The sequence below is a fragment of the Eschrichtius robustus genome, chromosome 1, assembly GCF_028021215.1.
Source record: "Eschrichtius robustus isolate mEscRob2 chromosome 1, mEscRob2.pri, whole genome shotgun sequence".
Classification (NCBI taxonomy): Eukaryota; Metazoa; Chordata; class Mammalia; order Artiodactyla; family Eschrichtiidae; genus Eschrichtius; species Eschrichtius robustus.
The window spans coordinates 88,443,955-88,459,973 of record NC_090824.1 but is presented as its reverse complement, the minus strand read 5'-3'; the positions used below and the strand labels follow the sequence as shown (position 1 = coordinate 88,459,973).

Here is a 16,019-nt window from a genome sequence, read left to right as displayed (position 1 = left end):
GTTTGAGAGGGGAAATCAAGAGTTTGGTTTAGGGTTTGTTAAGTTCAAGACTCTTAGCCAGACATTAAGTGGCATTGTCACCCAGGTGGTAGAGTGTGGAATTTAGGAGAAAGTTTGAGGCTCAAGATGTATTTTGGAATCATCATGTCATAGATAACATTTAAGGCCATGAAGCTGGATGAGGTCACCTGGGGAGGCCTAGCATTGGTTCATTTGATTAAAATATCTTTCCCTTCTTCTCAGCCTGCCTATGTCAGGTTTGGCCTATGGTTTCTTAAGGAATAGTTCGCCTAGTCATTCATTTGAATGGCCAAAAAATAAGCAGGTTTGAGGGGGGCAGATCTGCATCATGCTTCTGGTTTTCACAGTTTGCCTTATGCAGGTAAGCTGCTCCTGCCAGTCAGAAAGAACCAAAGTAGGCCCCTAACCCCATAGCTAGAGGAGTAGAAGTAGGAATTCTTTTTATATCCTGGGGCATAGAGAGAGACTCTGAATATTCTGAGTCCCCAATTCCAAAATAATTTACATTTAATTTTGAGGGGAGGGCTGAGGGACTTACAAATTAGAACCTCCTGGAATACTCAGAAAAAATGAGACCACAGGATTGAAATGAGTGGGCTTCCCTGGTGGCACAGTGGTTAAGAATCCGCCTGCCAATGCAGGGGACACGGGTTCGAGCCCTGGTCCGGGAAGATCCCACATGCCACAGAGCAACTAAGTCCGTGCGCCACAACTACTGAGCCTGCGCTCTAGAGCCTGCGTGCCACAACTACTGAAGCCCGCACACCACAATTACTGAAGCCCACGCACTGCAACAAGAGAAGATACCGCGATGAGAAGCCTGCGCACCACAACGAAGAGTAGCCCCTGCTCGCCGCAACTAGAGAAAGCCTGCGCACGGCAACGAAGACCCAATGTAGCCAAAAATAAGTAAATAAAATAAAAGATTTAAATGAGTTGCTAGGTAAAGCTTTGTGTGGAGTTAAGTTATACTCGCTGTGTGTGGATTATTAGAGAAACAATAAGCTTAATTGCTTGCCTGGTATTTTTCCTTTGTCCTGAGATTTGTTCAGCTTTGGAAGATCCCCAGAACCATTTATGGACAGGGAAGAGGTTAGTGTGCCTAAAATGTCAGGAAAAACAATGTTTTATGATTGAGAGTGCATTTATAAACGTGTATTTGTAAACATTGGGATTCTGTCTGGCTCACTCTGTTAGTAAAAACATGATTTTAGCATGAAATTAATGGCAACTGCCCCTCACTGCCTGTGTTGTTCTTTGTGTATTCTTGGAGTAGGGATCTCTTTGCATTTGACATTGTTTAGTGAGGGATTGTTATAAACTGCATTGTTGGTTTTGTTTGTGTCAGATCTGTTTTAAATGTTTATGTGTAGAGAGAGATTGAAGAGCTTTTGTCCCGTAGTAACAGTGTGAGAGGTCTTATGTCCCGTGAGACAACATGGGGCAGCTTTCAGCCCTCCCAAGTGACTGAACTTCCACCTGTTCTCTTGGGGGAAAAAAGAGTGAGTTCCACCCTCCAAGTGTTGGTCAGCTTTTTCCAGTTGTTCCTCTAAATTTTCCTGTTTTCCATTTCACTCCCTCATACCCTGAAACTCCCTCTCATTGACCTGTGTAGCCAGGCGCCTCCACCCCATCTCAGCTCTCACCTTCTTCCCTTGCTTCCCCTCCCAGTGCCCGCCCAGCTTGGTGTTACAACTTCATAAAGGTGCTGACAAGTATTATATTTCCCCTTAGTCATTGTTGGGCCACACATTGTGGATTGACTAGCTTTAATCTTTCCTAGTTAAGTCAGCTGTTTTAGTTCTTTAATTGTTATTTTCTCTAGAATGCGTCACTGAGCTCCATAAACAAAGATGTCATCTCTGTCCTATTCTAATGGACATGGTCTCCCCTGACTCCCTCTCCCTGAGTTCATATCATCTAACTTGGTTTTTAGTTCTCTCAGTTCTTGTCTTAACCCACTAGCTTACACATATTTCATATTCTTTTTCCCTGGGTCTTTTTCTAAGTAGAATCTTTTTTTTTTTTTTTTTAAACATCAAGAGCTTATTGGATAGGGCTAAGTAGAATCTTACTTTATTCTCTCTTTCTCCCCAGTTCCTCACCTCTTTTAATCCATTTGAATGATACATAGCCACTAAATTGGGGGAAGGGGGGACTTTATAAAGTTAAATTGCAAGCCTGTCTCTTAGGCTTTAATCTTATTGTTTATGATCTCAAAAGAACCCAAGTTGAATCAGGTTTGGTTGCCACTGAGACTTCCAGGAAAAAAATGTAAATATGGGCTTCCCTGGTGGCGCAGTGGTTGAGAATCTGCCTGTCAGTGCAGGGGACACGGGTTCGAGCCCTGGTCTGGGAAGATCCCACATGCCGTGGAGCAACTAGGCCCGTGAGCCACAACTACTGAGCCTGTGCGTCTGGAACCTGTGCTCCGCAACAAGAGAGGCCGCGATAGTTAAAGGCCCGCGCACCGCGCTGAAGAGTGGCCCCCGCACCGCGCTGAAAAGTGGCCCCCACTTGCCGCAACTAGAGAAAGCCCTCGCACAGAAACGAAGACCCAACACAGCCAAAAATAAATAAATAAATAAATAAACATGTTTTTAAAATGTAAATATGGAGGAAACACCTATGAAATGATTCATAATACAGGATTCCCCATTATGAATTCATGCTGAACCATTGCCTTAGGCTTGGACTAAGGTACTATCTTTGGGGTGTGACATCAACTCTCATTTTCCACATATGTAGGTCATGTTAGGTATGTTGGGCAAATAATGACCCTCCCCCCGAGTCCAATTGGAGGTCTCCTTTTCTTTTTTTTTTTTTAAGATTAATTTTATTTTTGGCTACATTGGGTCTTCGTTGCTGCGCAAAGGCTTTCTCTAGTTGTGGCAAGCGGGGGCTTCTCTTGTTGCAGAGCACAGGCTCTAGGTGCATGGGCTTCAGTAGTTGTGGCATGTGGGCTCCGTAGTTGCGGCTTGCGGGCTCTGGAGCGCAGGCTCAGTAGTTGTGGCATACGGGCTTAGTTGCTGCACGGCATGTGGGATCTTCCCGGAATCCACTGCACCACCAGGGAAGTCCGGAGGTCTCATTTTCATTAACTCTGTCTTCTCTTCCTTTGTTCTCCCTGAAAGTTTACACTGAATTTTCTAAAATTTTGCATATCCTGTTGAAGTTCCAGAATGTCCTGTGGCTATACTCCTCTACAAATGACAAACACTGTGTACTTCCAAATCCTAGATCTGTGGACACTGTGGATTAACAATAAGCTTTCATAATGATTTTCTTTCTTTGGCAGGCAGTTTGTAATTTTTTCCTCAAGGATTCTAACCTGCACTATAAAAACTGAGGGATTATACGTCATATGAAAGCAAGACAAAAGGAGCACCATAAGAAAGAGCCAGTGGGGGTCCTTATTAGTAGAGGCAAGAGCATTGAAAATGCTGATGCCTTTTATACATCTTCACCTCAAGTGAATTCTGCAGAAAATGGCAGAAGAATTGCTTCCATTTTTAAATGAGAAAATAAATTACTTAGGAATGGCGTTAAGCAAGGGAAAAAGCATCTAGAGGAACAGTGTCAAGAGAAATGAATCACTCTTCAGCCTACATTTTAAGGCTCTGTCTACTTTTGATCACACCTTAGAGATTCTAGTATCAATTGACTAATTGTAGAATTCTACTTCGTACTGGTGGATGGTGTCTGTCCTCAAATAAGACTAGACAGGAAGATTTTTTAAATATGTAATACGCACAAAATAATTGGACACCTTTAGAAGGTAGCAGTTAAGTGGGAACTTGGACCAGGATAGGTGATGCAACATTTTGCTAATAGTGCACATTGCGGAAGGAGACTATTAGGATTGTGAACTCAGGCCAGTCTCTTCCTAATTTATAAGATGAAGGAAATATATAAGGTTTTTTTAAAAATTCAGTGAGATATATATGCACATCTGTTTTAAGTGCTCAAAAGGTTTCAGCCGGTGTTACTTCTAATAGGAATTCATGAGGAATAGGAAAAGGAGACGTTGTTACAGGCAAGAGAAATCAGGGAGGTCTTCCTGAAAGTGGTGAAGCTTAAACTGAACTTTAACCAACAGAGAAGAGCTGAAGGATTGATTGTTAGTCAGAAAATCAGCTTAAGCAAGAAGTAGTACAAACAAACATAATATAAGTGAGGGATACCGAAGAGACCTATCTGACAAAAGGGAAGGGGTGCTTTTATATTAGGAAAGAATAAAAATGAAGTTGTCTTAGTATGGCAGGACCTGATTATTGAGGGGAGTTTGGACTCGGTGTGTTACAGCATAATCGACAGAGAGATGGAGTGGTCTCTAGTGGTACCCAAAGTAGACTGAAGAAGAAAGAGATCTCAGAAGACTGCTGGTCTAGAAACATTAGTGAGCCAGCTGTAGATGGTGAGGGCCTGGTCAAGGAGGACAGTGGACTGTAGAAAGGATAGGTTTGTTTCTGAAGAAGCACTGGCTGGATTTGGTGACTTGGTTGAATGTAGAGGAGGACGCATGAGAGATGAGGGTCATTTTGAACTGGCTTTCTTTTAGGAGGTCTACTGTATTGATAGTAGCCTCAGGGCTGAGGACCCAGGAGTCTGTTGGTTTTAGGATCACTGGTGGGGCAGGGGAAGGGGGAGTACATTTTGTTGTTGTTTGTGTTTGCTGTTTAGCAAACTAGGAGTAACTTCCAGAGAACCCTTTAAACATTTCTTGCCTGGAATTCAAGAGACAGGAAATGACTCTGTTAATGGGAACCTGAGAATGCCAGGAAAGCCATGTCTGTCTCTTACAAGGTAGGCCTAGGATTAAAGAGAAGGCTTTCACATCCCTCACATCCCAGGCCCACTGCTTATTTAGGTGGTGTGATCTTGGATAAAATCTCTTATTCCTGTGTCTCAGTTTCCTCATCTATAAAAAGGGGTTTTTAAATAGTACCTAAATCATAGTGGTAGTGGGATTTAAGTGAGTTAGTACACATAAAGCACCTAGTACAATGACTGGCAAATAGTAAGCCCTGAGTGTTAACTATTAATATTGTTGCCACTCCCTCTTTTTAAATGAAAACCTGAAAAATGCTCAGAGTATGTCTCTTTTGCCCAGGGCAGATGAGGGAATGGCTTGGTTTTATGAGTAGATACGTGTTCATCTTTATATCGTAGAAAAAAATCTGGCATCAGACTATTGAAATAGATGAGTGGCTGGGTTGCTGTCAGAATTCCTGGTGTTGCCCTGAGAGTGCCTCATCTTTGCTGTATTCTTGTCCTGCCTATGCAGGTGATTTTTTATGATAGCGATTGGAACCCCACTGTGGACCAGCAGGCCATGGACAGGGCCCACCGCTTGGGGCAGACAAAGCAGGTTACCGTGTACCGACTCATCTGTAAGGGCACCATTGAAGAACGCATTCTGCAGCGAGCCAAGGAGAAGAGTGAGGTAAGCAGAAGGCAAAGGAAGTATTTTGCTGGTAGAGAGAATAGTCCAGCCACATTGCCTGGACTGAGACTAAGACTCTCTTGGCTTTCGTTGGTCATGAAAGCACTAAAATTTCTTGTGAATAGAAAATAAAATGAGGTCCTGTACAAAAGCAGTCTACTGCGCTGGCCATTCCTTACTCCTTTTCTACCAGAATGGTGTCTACAACCTACATTCAGCTCTTGTTCATGTGAAGAGGACCCCAAGTCGTGGCCCTCCTGTTTGACGTGGTTTCACATTCAGGGGAAGAAGGAATGGCGTTTGCTCTCACCCTAGTACTCTCGGTGTGATCATCCTCTGAGTTGTGTGACAAATTTGCTGGTTTCTAAAGAAATGATCATTTTGGGTTCTTTTCCTTCTTGATTCAGTATTATTGGACCTCATAGCTATCAATTAACAGTTGCAAGCAAAGAAGTTCTCATTGTCCTTTCTGTTGGACAAATGACCTGGATGAGCCAGCCACACGAATGAAAAAGAAGAAGGAAATCCAGGGGCCTCACCAGAAGAACAGATTAAGAAAGATGTTTCTTTCTTTCTGAATATTTGCCATAAGGGAATGGATGCCTTATGGTGGTGTTTTTTGATCTGCTTTGATATAGATTCAGCGGATGGTGATTTCTGGTGGGAACTTCAAACCAGATACCTTGAAACCCAAAGAGGTGGTTAGCCTTCTTCTAGACGATGAAGAATTGGAGAAGAAATGTATGTACTCTAGACCTCTTATTAACGCTCTCTCCTCCTTACAGAGATGTTTCTTTAGCCCCACACTTCTGGAAATGGAAGGCGCCCTTGACTGTTCCAAGGGGAGGCAAAGCCAAAGACTGTCTGGGGAGAAACATTTTTTTGGTTAATATTTTATATTAAAACCCGAAGAAGGATGTATTATGGAGTAGAAGGAAAAATTCATGTGTATTGTTAGAGTAATATGACTTCAAATAAATGTGTACCAGGAAGGCTATATCCCTTGACTCCTCAGCAGTAATGAATTTATTACTCTGTTCTATCCAGAGAAATGTTTTTATGGAAAAGCACACTGCTGTATGTAACATACAAACGCTTCTCCCAGTACTTCTGGCTTTTGAGAACAATGGGTTTCAGTTTCAGACTTACCTTGTAAACCTCTGAGGACTTCGACAGCATCACATCAGAAAATGTGATGAAACGCCTTTCTTATGGGGCTCACACCACCTTCTAAAAACCTTTCAGGACTCTGTGCAATGCAGAGATATTAAAAGGCTGAAAAGAAAAGGAAAAAGAATAAAAGGCAAGGAAAGGCCCATGACAGTGTCACTGAATCGTGGTTTGAACCCCAAAACTGTTAAGAATCCAAGGAACTCTGTTCGTTCTCCAGGTTAGAAGACCACCAGATATCTGCCTTAGATGGATAGAAGTCATACCTTCAATCATAAATATAAAAGAATATGGCCACCTTAATTTCAGAGAATGAGGATTAGGATTGCCACAGGTACTTCATCAGATCTTTTTAAAATTTTCTTGACAGTGAGACTCCGACAAGAAGAGAAACGGCAGCAGGAGGAAACCAACCGAGTTAAAGAGCGCAAGCGCAAGCGGGAAAAATACGCAGAGAAGGTATGTCAAGTTTGGGGTGGTGGACACGGACTGATGGGGGTGCGGAGTGGTCCTTACAGAAGAGGGTACAGGCTTGTCGTCTTGGTTACTGGTTGGTGTCCAGCTCCATCTACGTGTGCTATACGGCAGTTCTGTCCTGATAGAGAATCAAGCAGGAGAAATGCAGCCTTGGTAGAACTGTACTCCCCACACAGACATAATTACATGTGTCTGTGGTTACATGTAATTATGGAAACCATTTGTTGGGACTGTTAAAAAGCATAAGTCTAATAAATGTAAGATGGATGTTACATTATTAGATTCCATAGAATCTTAGAAAGGACCTAAGAGGTCATTAGATCCATTCCTTCTGCCATAGTTCTGCTAGTGCACCATTCAGTGTCATCTACTACTGGAAAAATAAATCGTTGGCCAGTCTGTTCATCTTTTTCTCCAATTCATGCCAAGGATTTGAGCTTTTTTTGTCTCCCTTCTGACATTTCCTACTTGAGCCCACCAGGCTAGCTGCAAAGTGGGATGTAGTTCCCCTACATTTCTCCCTGTCTTGCTGTTTCTACCAAAGTATATCAATAATCCTTACCCCTGATCTTTACTGATATGTAAATCAGAAATGAGGTCTTCAGGACTTACTCTTGTTTCAGGAGTCAGCCCATTAGTTCTGACTAGGTTCCCAGACTTAACCATGCCTAAAGACTGTTGGTTTGAACAAATAAATAATCAGTTAATTAATTTAAAAATAAATAAATAAAGGCTGTTGGTTTGAAACCATTTTATTACCTTCCAGAAAGTGACTCCTAATTTCTTCTGGTGGGTTTGGCTTACCTTTGTGTTGTGCTGAACTTCAGACATTGCCATAGCTCTGGGCCCTCAAGTCAGACATTTGTCCATGTATCATTTCCCTGGACTGTTTGGTTTGTCTGAAGCATGTTGTCTAGTCACATGTTAAAGCCGGTTGTGTTTTAAGTGGAGGTCCACTTCTTCCCCTTATGCAAGCTTGTATAGGGCCTCGTGTCCCTTTGTCTGTATGGCCCTGATGGTCAGCAGCCTAGGAGCCTGTCTATATTATATGTTCATCTTCTGATACACACACCAGTTCAGTCCACACCCTCAATTGTACCTCCTGCTAAGCAGAACTATTTCTAGCCTGAAGGATGCCCTTGGTACTCACTATATTTACAGAGTTGAAAAAAATCTCAGGAATGAAGGCTCACGTTCTTCCTAGTCTGGGCTGCTATTTCTACCGATGTTCTCAGGTTCTCTTTTATGACTCCACTTTCAAATCTCTAACCCACTGCTTACTACTATTCAGAAACAATATCAAAGAAGACAGGGTGGTTTTCTTCAACAGGACATTGTAGGGTTTACTGAGTTTGCATCAGGTGCCATCCCTACTCTGAATAAGAAGTTTCAGATAAATACCCAGTGATAATATAAACTACACAAAGACATACCCTATTAACCCTGATATAGGTCTAGATACAAATGCCGTTAGGTGCGGTGGATGGGTGTGATCCCCAGAATTTTCTAAGCACTTTCTGTGCTTCCACATCTCTCATCTGTGACAAAGCCCTACTGAACTTGGCTCTAGAACTGTTTAGTGTAGCTTAGTCACTCAATCCTTAAGCGTAAATTGAGGAAATAATGAAAAGCCACCTCAGTATTCCTTGTGTGTAATAAGAACCTTCATTCCCCTTATACATATTTAAAAAGAAGGCAGAGTGAAAACAGATGTGCGGAAAATATACTAAGAGCACGGGCCCTCCCTCTTGTGGGGCTGCATCAATTCCGCCCCTGAGAAGTGCTGCAGCTTGGCCGTGCTGGAAGCTGACCGTGCACCCCGCCCTGTGAGGATTAGGTTTGGCACAGCTCCAGTTCAGTGTGACTGGCCTTTCAACTCTGTATTATTGTGCCAGAATATGCATAAACTCTTACTAAGCCATCCCTTTCCTCCTTCCTTAGGATTTTTTCTTCCTTTAATAATATGCTAATTGAATAAAATGAAACTTAGAAGTTTACAAAGAGTCAAATTTCTGTCATCACTTTCTTCTCCAGCCCCACTTTTCTCTTGGTGCCTGTCCTCATCCTTTTTCCATATTTCTTGATTTGTGTGTTCCCAGAAGAAAAAGGAAGATGAATTGGATGGGAAAAGGAGAAAGGAGGGTGTGAACCTAGTGATCCCATTTGTTCCTTCGGCTGATAACTCCAACCTCTCTGCAGACGGGGATGACTCCTTCATTAGTGTGGACTCAGCCATGCCCAGCCCTTTCAGTGAGGTGAGGCTCCTTTTAGATGCCTTCATCACAGCAGTGGGGACTGTGTCCTGACCTGGTAGCCTTTGCTTTTCCAGGAGTTCTCCTGCCTTGTAGAAGGGGTTACATATGGAATCCATGGGAAGAAAAGCAAGTGAGGACAGGCTGCCTTCTTTGGAGCCAAAGCAGGGGGTCTAACTCTCAGGAGTGAAGCCAGGCAGGAGAGGCAAATGGTGGTGAGACCTGAGAAGCACATCCTGATGTAGGCACGAGGGCTGTGGGCTGCGGGCGCTAGGAGGGGGGGTGATCATGACCCTTTTGCCTCTAGATCTCCATCAGCAGTGAGCTGCACACCGGCTCTATTCCCCCCGACGAGAGCAGCAGTGACATGCTGGTCATTGTGGATGACCCAGCCTCCTCAGCCCCTCAGTCTCGAGCCACCAACTCTCCTGCTTCCATAACGGGCTCCGTGTCGGACACTGTGAACGGTAAGTGATGCTGCTGTCCCATACAGCTTGGGTGAGGTCCTGATTCCTTCTAGGATAATGCCGTTTTCTACTTTCTTTAAAGAAGAGTGGAGTAGAGCAAAAAGAATTTGTAGCCTCATTCTTTCATTAGCCGATTCAAGTGAAAGGGAGAATGAGAAGGTTTAGGGAATGCAAAATAAGAACTTCATAAAGATTACAAACGTCTTTGTTTTCTAGCCATTCCTGTCTTTCATATTTCACCCTTATTTTTGCCAGTTTTTAATTATAGTTAGCTTTTCTAGGCCTTTCCTCACTTTGTTCTGTGGGGCCCAGTGTTGCTGCTATTTCTTGAGGACCTCTAAGTTTAAAACTTGGGAGTAGGGACTTCCCTGGTGGTGCAGTGGTTAAGAATCCGCCTGCCAATGCAGGGGACGCGGGTTCGAGCCCTGGTCCAGGAGGATCCCACATGCCGCGGAGCAACTAAGCCCGTGCGCCACAACGACTGAGCCTGCACTCTAGAGCCTGCGTGCCACAACTACTGAAGCCCGCGTGCCTAGAGCCCGTGCTCCGCAACAAGAAGCCACAGCAATGAGAAGTCCACGCACCGCAACAAAAGAGTAGCCCCCGCTCGACGCAACCAGAGAAAACCCGCATGCAGCAATGAAGATCCAACACAGCCAAAAATAAATAAATAAATAGATTTATTAAAAAAAAAAAAAAAAAAGAAGCCGCCTGCCAATGCAGGGACACGGGTTCGAGCCCTGGTCCGGGAAGATCCCGTATGCCGCGGAGCAGCTGAGCCCGTGCACCACAACTACTGAGCCTGCGTTCTGGAGCCCGCGAGCCACAACTACTGAGCCGGTGTGCAGCAGCTACTGAAGCCTGCGTGGCCTAGAGCCTGTGCTCCGCAATGAGAGAAGCCACCGTACTGAGTAGCCCGCGCACCGCAACGAAGAGTAGTCCCTGCTCGCCGCAACTAGAGAAAGCTCGCGCGCAGCAACGAAGACCCACCACAGCCAAAAATAAAACATTAATTAATTAATTAATTTTTAAAAAAAAACAAACAAAAAACAAAAAAAACTTGGGAGTAAAAGTTGATTCTCCGAGGCAGGAAAACATTGGAGTGTGCAGGTGAATCACAGGTGCACGTCTCTGGAGTTCATTTAGTAATGATCTACTTGAAAGAAGAAATTCAGGAGTAATGGCACCACTCTTAGAGAATGAAAAGCAGCTTGAGGTGTCAGGCTGTTGTAGCTATTTACAGTTCTTACTAACGCTGTGTGGCGCTGTGTCCCAGCCATTAAATTGAGGCGTAGACCTCCCTGGGAGTCCTGAAACAAACACCCTGAAAGCCATCTTCCCTGTCCAGGAGAAGATTCTGTTAACATGTGAAGAAATTAACTTTTTTCCCTCTTGGCCCATTTGTTCCCACAGGAATTTCCATTCAGGAAATGCCAGCCGCAGGACGTGGTCATTCAGCCCGAAGCCGAGGCCGCCCCAAAGGTTCAGGAAGCACAGCCAAAGGAGCAGGGAAGGGCCGGAGCCGGAAGTCCACCGCAGGCAGTGCTGCTGCAATGGCAGGAGCCAAAGCAGGGGCTGCCGCGGCCTCTGCAGCTGCCTATGCTGCATACGGGTACAACGTGTCTAAAGGTGCGGAGGCCCCAGGGGACTGCGGGCTCCATTCTGGTCGGGGACAGTCTGGAGGGTCTATTGAGCATTCCGCCAGGTAGAGCAAGTAGGACACCCCCAGGCCCAAAGCTCCTTCCCAAGCCCATGTTGGATTCTGCCTCAGCATTGAGTGGTCCTGACTCTCTCCTTGCCCTTGTGACTTAGCACAGTACTGCCTTCAAAGTGGAAGGAACTGTGAAAACAGAGAAAGCTGAATTTTAAACAGAATTTCTCCTGCTTTGAGAACTGATTTTTTTCCCCCGGACCCACATTTTAATAATTACATTTCAGTAGTCAAGGCTAGCATAGTTAACTTTTACCCAGCCTTGTGCTCCATCACCTTAGGGTTAAACACCTGCTGTAGGGAATTCCCTGGCGGTCCAGTGGTTAGGACTCTGTGCTCTCACTGCCGAGGGCCCAGGTTCAATCCCTAGTCAGGGAACTAAGATCCCGCAAGCTGCGTGGCGCCAAAAAAAACCAAAACCAAAACCAAACAAAAAAAACACCACCTGCTGTGTGCATAGGAGTATAACACATGAACCCCTTACCTGAGTGTATAAAGAAAATGAGAAGGGGAAGTTGGGCATGGAATTTGTTTAACAGCAATACAAGGCAGTATGTGTGTACTGAATGAAGGGAGAGGGAAGGCCTTAATTCTGGTTGTAGATCAGAAGAAGGAGGAACCGTGGATTTGATGACAAAGTTGCCAGGCTAATTCAGAAGGAAAGAGAAGGATGGTGAAGGATTTAAACTGGCGACAGAGAGTTTACCGTGACCAAGGCACGTTGGGGGTCACCGAGCAGGTCAGTCAGGCTGTGCTGAAGAGGAGCTGCGGGAGTCAGGGTTGAAAAGACCTGCTGGGCGAGAGCTTACCCGGTGTGTGACCAGGGGCTCTGGGAAGTTTGAGAAGGGAAGTAGCTATTGTGACCATGAGCTGTGGAGGATAATGGTAGCGGTGGAATGTAGGACATCTGAGAGCGGTGAGAAGGGCACCCTCACCATGCACAGACCTCTCTCCCCATTGGAAGCGCGGGCTTAGGATTTAGGGTTGCTGCAGCAAGTACGGGCATTGTTGGATAGAAAGTTCTCAGTAAGCGTTAGGCTACCTCCCCTTTCTCCTCCTGCAGGGATAGCGGCCTTCATTTATCTGTTCATTCAACAAATATGAAGTATGATAGCCTACCCCAGTGTTTCTTAACCTCTTGCCAGCTCATCCATCACACCCTTGGAAAACAACAGTCACGGCAGTGGTCAAGGCTGCCATGGCAGGATTTCACCCACGGATGGGGCAAAGCATGACACTCATCAGGCTTTCTCCCGGAGGCAACAGGGGGTAGAGTGTCACAAGAAAAATTGACAGTGCTTGGTGACTGGGAACGGAAAACAAGGGAAAGGACTGATCTGGACATCACCCACAGCTCCACTGTGGATGAGAGGAGACACGAGTCTTCCTGCTGAGCACGTAGAATTCATTCGTAGGAATGTTCAAAAGAGTTGTTGCCCAGGAAGCCATCACTGGAGATGGGAGATTTGAACCAGGTCCTTAAAGTGGCAGGGCTTGGAGAGCAGGGGTAGCTGCGTCCAACACAAGGAGAACTGCATGAGTGTAGACACAGGATAGAGTGGGCAGCCTTGTGTCCTCTGGCCAGACTGGGGAGTAGAGGACATCTTCTGAAATTAAGAAGGAAGCAGCTGGGACTTCCTTGGTGGCGCAGTGGTTAAGAATCCGCCTGCCAATGCAGGGGACATGGGTTCGAGCCCTGGTCCGGGAAGATCCCACATGCCGCGGAGCAGCTAAGCCCGTGAGCCACAACTACCGAGCCTGCGCTCTAGAGCCTGTGAGCCACAACTACCTAGCCCACGTGCCACAACTACTGAAGCCCTCGCGGCTAGAGCCCGTGCTCCGCAACAAGAGAAGCCACCACAGTGAGAAGCCCGCGCACCGCAACAAAGAGTAGCCCCAGCTCGCCGCAACTAGAGAAAGCTGGCACACAGCAACGAAGACCCAACACAGCCAAAAATTTAAAAATAAATAAATAAATAAATTTTTAAAAAAATAAAGAGGGAAGCAACTAATCACAAGTGGTGTCCTAAAAAGGAAGAAGGAATGTGTAAGAAAATACATTAGTGCCTGTAAGTTACAGCTCATCCTGCAGCCTTGGCTTTCCCATGTTGTATAATGTGTGCTCTGCTCTTGAGTGCCAAGGTGACAATCTTACTCCCTCTTGATGCGGTAATGTGGAGAGAGCTGGGTAGGTATCATTTTTCTCTTACTGAAAAAACAGTTGACAGGAAGAGCAAGCAAATACGCTAAGAAGAGTGGCAGGGAGGGGGTTCCCCACGACCTCATCTCCAGACCAGACTCCAGCAACCGGGGTTAGGCACTGAGGCACTCGGACAGCACTGGTGCTTATGCTCGTCTTGCCTCTCTTTCCCTCCCCACAGGAATCTCCACCAGCAGTCCTCTGCAGACGTCCCTTGTTCGGCCTGCTGGCCTTGCTGACTTTGGACCTTCAAGCGCCACTTCTCCCTTGAGCTCCCCTTTGAGCAAAGGAAATAGTGTTCCTGGGACTCCCAAGAGCCTCCACTTGACCAGCAGCCTAGCCCCAGACTCCCTGGTCCGGAAACAGGGCAAAGGCACCAACCCCTCTGGAGGACGGTAACCACCTGGCCCTCCAGCTTCCTTCAACCAAACCGGGGGCTAGAGTCCTGGCCTGCAGATGGCCTTTGGATGGCTTGCCCAGTGCAGCATCTTTCATCCCAAGCCAGAGGGCAGCGATGACCAGCTGCAGCAAGGGAAAGACAGGCAGGTGGTTGGCGTGAGCACTTTGATCACCTGTGTCCCAAGAGGAATGCTCTGGGGTTGCCTGTAGGAAGAAGGCCCAAGGACGGGGATCAGGCCCACAGCATCTCAAAGGAATTTATAGGCAAGTCTTAAACCTCATACTGGGGAAGGGCCTGACAGAGACCCTGTTTAGATGCTCAGGCACACAGTCTCCATCCCCATTCCACTCTTCGGCTCTGGCCATGTCCCTTGCAAAGGCTCTACAAGTGCTGTGAAGAGCCTTCCACAGTGGAGACTTCTCTTAGGGCTGTGATTTCCTGTGGGGCTAGGAAGGGAGGAAATCATGTATGCGACGTCCTCAGTCGTGGGCAACTCCCCAAGTCTCCAAACCCCATTTGCCAGAGTGTCACGGTTGAGGAGAGCAGCGAACGCAAAAGAAGGTAGTGGTCTGTGAGGATGACAGAAGGCTAGAGGAAGCATGCCTGGAGGCAGTTGTTTTCCCAGCATTTCCTCCCCTGTCCTGCACGGTTCGCACCAGAGAACCTTCAGGTCCCACCAGCAACAGTAGCAGCAGCTCCCACTCCGGGACTCCCAGAAGCCAGTAAACAGACCAGGAGCCACCTCAATCAGCAGGACATCCTCACTGCCCCTCTTGCAGGCTCCCCTTGCCCTTCCTGAATGCACAGTCTCCCCACCCTTGCCCTTCAGCCCCCTGCTTGGCTGTATGCACTGTCTGTATTGCACTGAGAAAGGAAGGGATGGCGGAGTGAGCTGGAGAGGATGGAGAGAGGGCAGGCTCAGCACCCACCCTCCCAGCCCGACCCCACCAGCCTGAGCTTGCTTCCCTCCAGGAGAGGCAAAGGGGTGGCGTTGGCACTGGTGGTGTTTCTGCTTGCCCCCAGCCTGATGTCCCTGGTGGAGCAGGTGCTTCTGGGCGGGCCAGCCTCTAATTTGCACACCTGAAAATCGCGGAATTGAGTTTAGATAGATTGATTTTTAAAACTTTTTTTTTGGAGTAGGAGTGGTAGGGGAATCATTTAATTTAAATCATTAAGATTCCCCTGCCCAAACCCAGACTCCTGTGTACAGATGCTATTTAGAGGGAATCAGAAAAATGCCAAGCCTTTTTTCTCTTTGAATGTGCTGTCTATTTTTATAACTGAACTTGTACATATGTATAAAGAGAGACACATCTTTCTTTTACTAACTGGAGAAAAAAAATCTTAAATAAAATGGAGTGAGATAATTTTATGTAAATTGAGGTGTCTGTGGTCTTTGCAGCCACCTCTCCTTGGGGGCATTGTAAGGCTCTTGGGGGAGTGTGGCAGGATGAAGGGGAAGCAGAGCCCCAACATTATCATCGTTCTTGTGGTCAGGACACGTGGTCAGTGTGACGAGGAGTGCCCTGTGGGCGTTAACTGGGCATAGGAATTCGCCTCCAGCCGTCAGAGAGGAGGCTTAACCAAGTTCCTGGCGGGCCAGGGACTCGGCCCTCGGGGTGTGGGCTCCTTATGACTCCAGACCTTGCCTCCAGGACTTAGGCGTAGGCAGCTTGACCTGGTCCACCATTAGGCAGTTACATAGTGGTAATCTTAACACTGACGGATTCTTTCCCCAAATACCACAAGTGAGAGATTATCCTGGCAGTGTGTAATATATAAAATCCCCAACTAATAGAAACTGTATTGTCCCAATTTCTAAAACTGTGATATGTGTACAAATGTGTGCATATAAACCCCAGAAACCTACCCCGT

General features: G+C 46.2%; 1 protein-coding gene across 2 annotated transcripts in view; it reads left to right on the top strand.

Annotated features, from left to right (window-relative positions):
• Positions 1 to 15,041, top strand: part of INO80 (INO80 complex ATPase subunit) — a 128,473-nt gene extending 113,432 nt beyond the window's left edge. The window contains exons 30-36 of one of the 2 annotated variants that reach the window (XM_068549560.1): positions 5,309 to 5,467; positions 6,106 to 6,208; positions 7,008 to 7,096; positions 9,217 to 9,369; positions 9,674 to 9,833; positions 11,247 to 11,462; positions 13,926 to 15,041. In XM_068549560.1, the coding sequence (XP_068405661.1) occupies positions 5,309 to 5,467; positions 6,106 to 6,208; positions 7,008 to 7,096; positions 9,217 to 9,369; positions 9,674 to 9,833; positions 11,247 to 11,462; positions 13,926 to 14,143 (1,098 nt within the window). In that variant the 3' untranslated portion in view covers positions 14,144 to 15,041. Of the gene's footprint in view, positions 1 to 5,308; positions 5,468 to 6,105; positions 6,209 to 7,007; positions 7,097 to 9,213; positions 9,370 to 9,673; positions 9,834 to 11,246; positions 11,463 to 13,925 lie in introns of both variants that reach the window. The other variant, XM_068549550.1, reaches the window with a different exon arrangement.
• Positions 15,042 to 16,019: the final 978 nt, after the last annotated feature.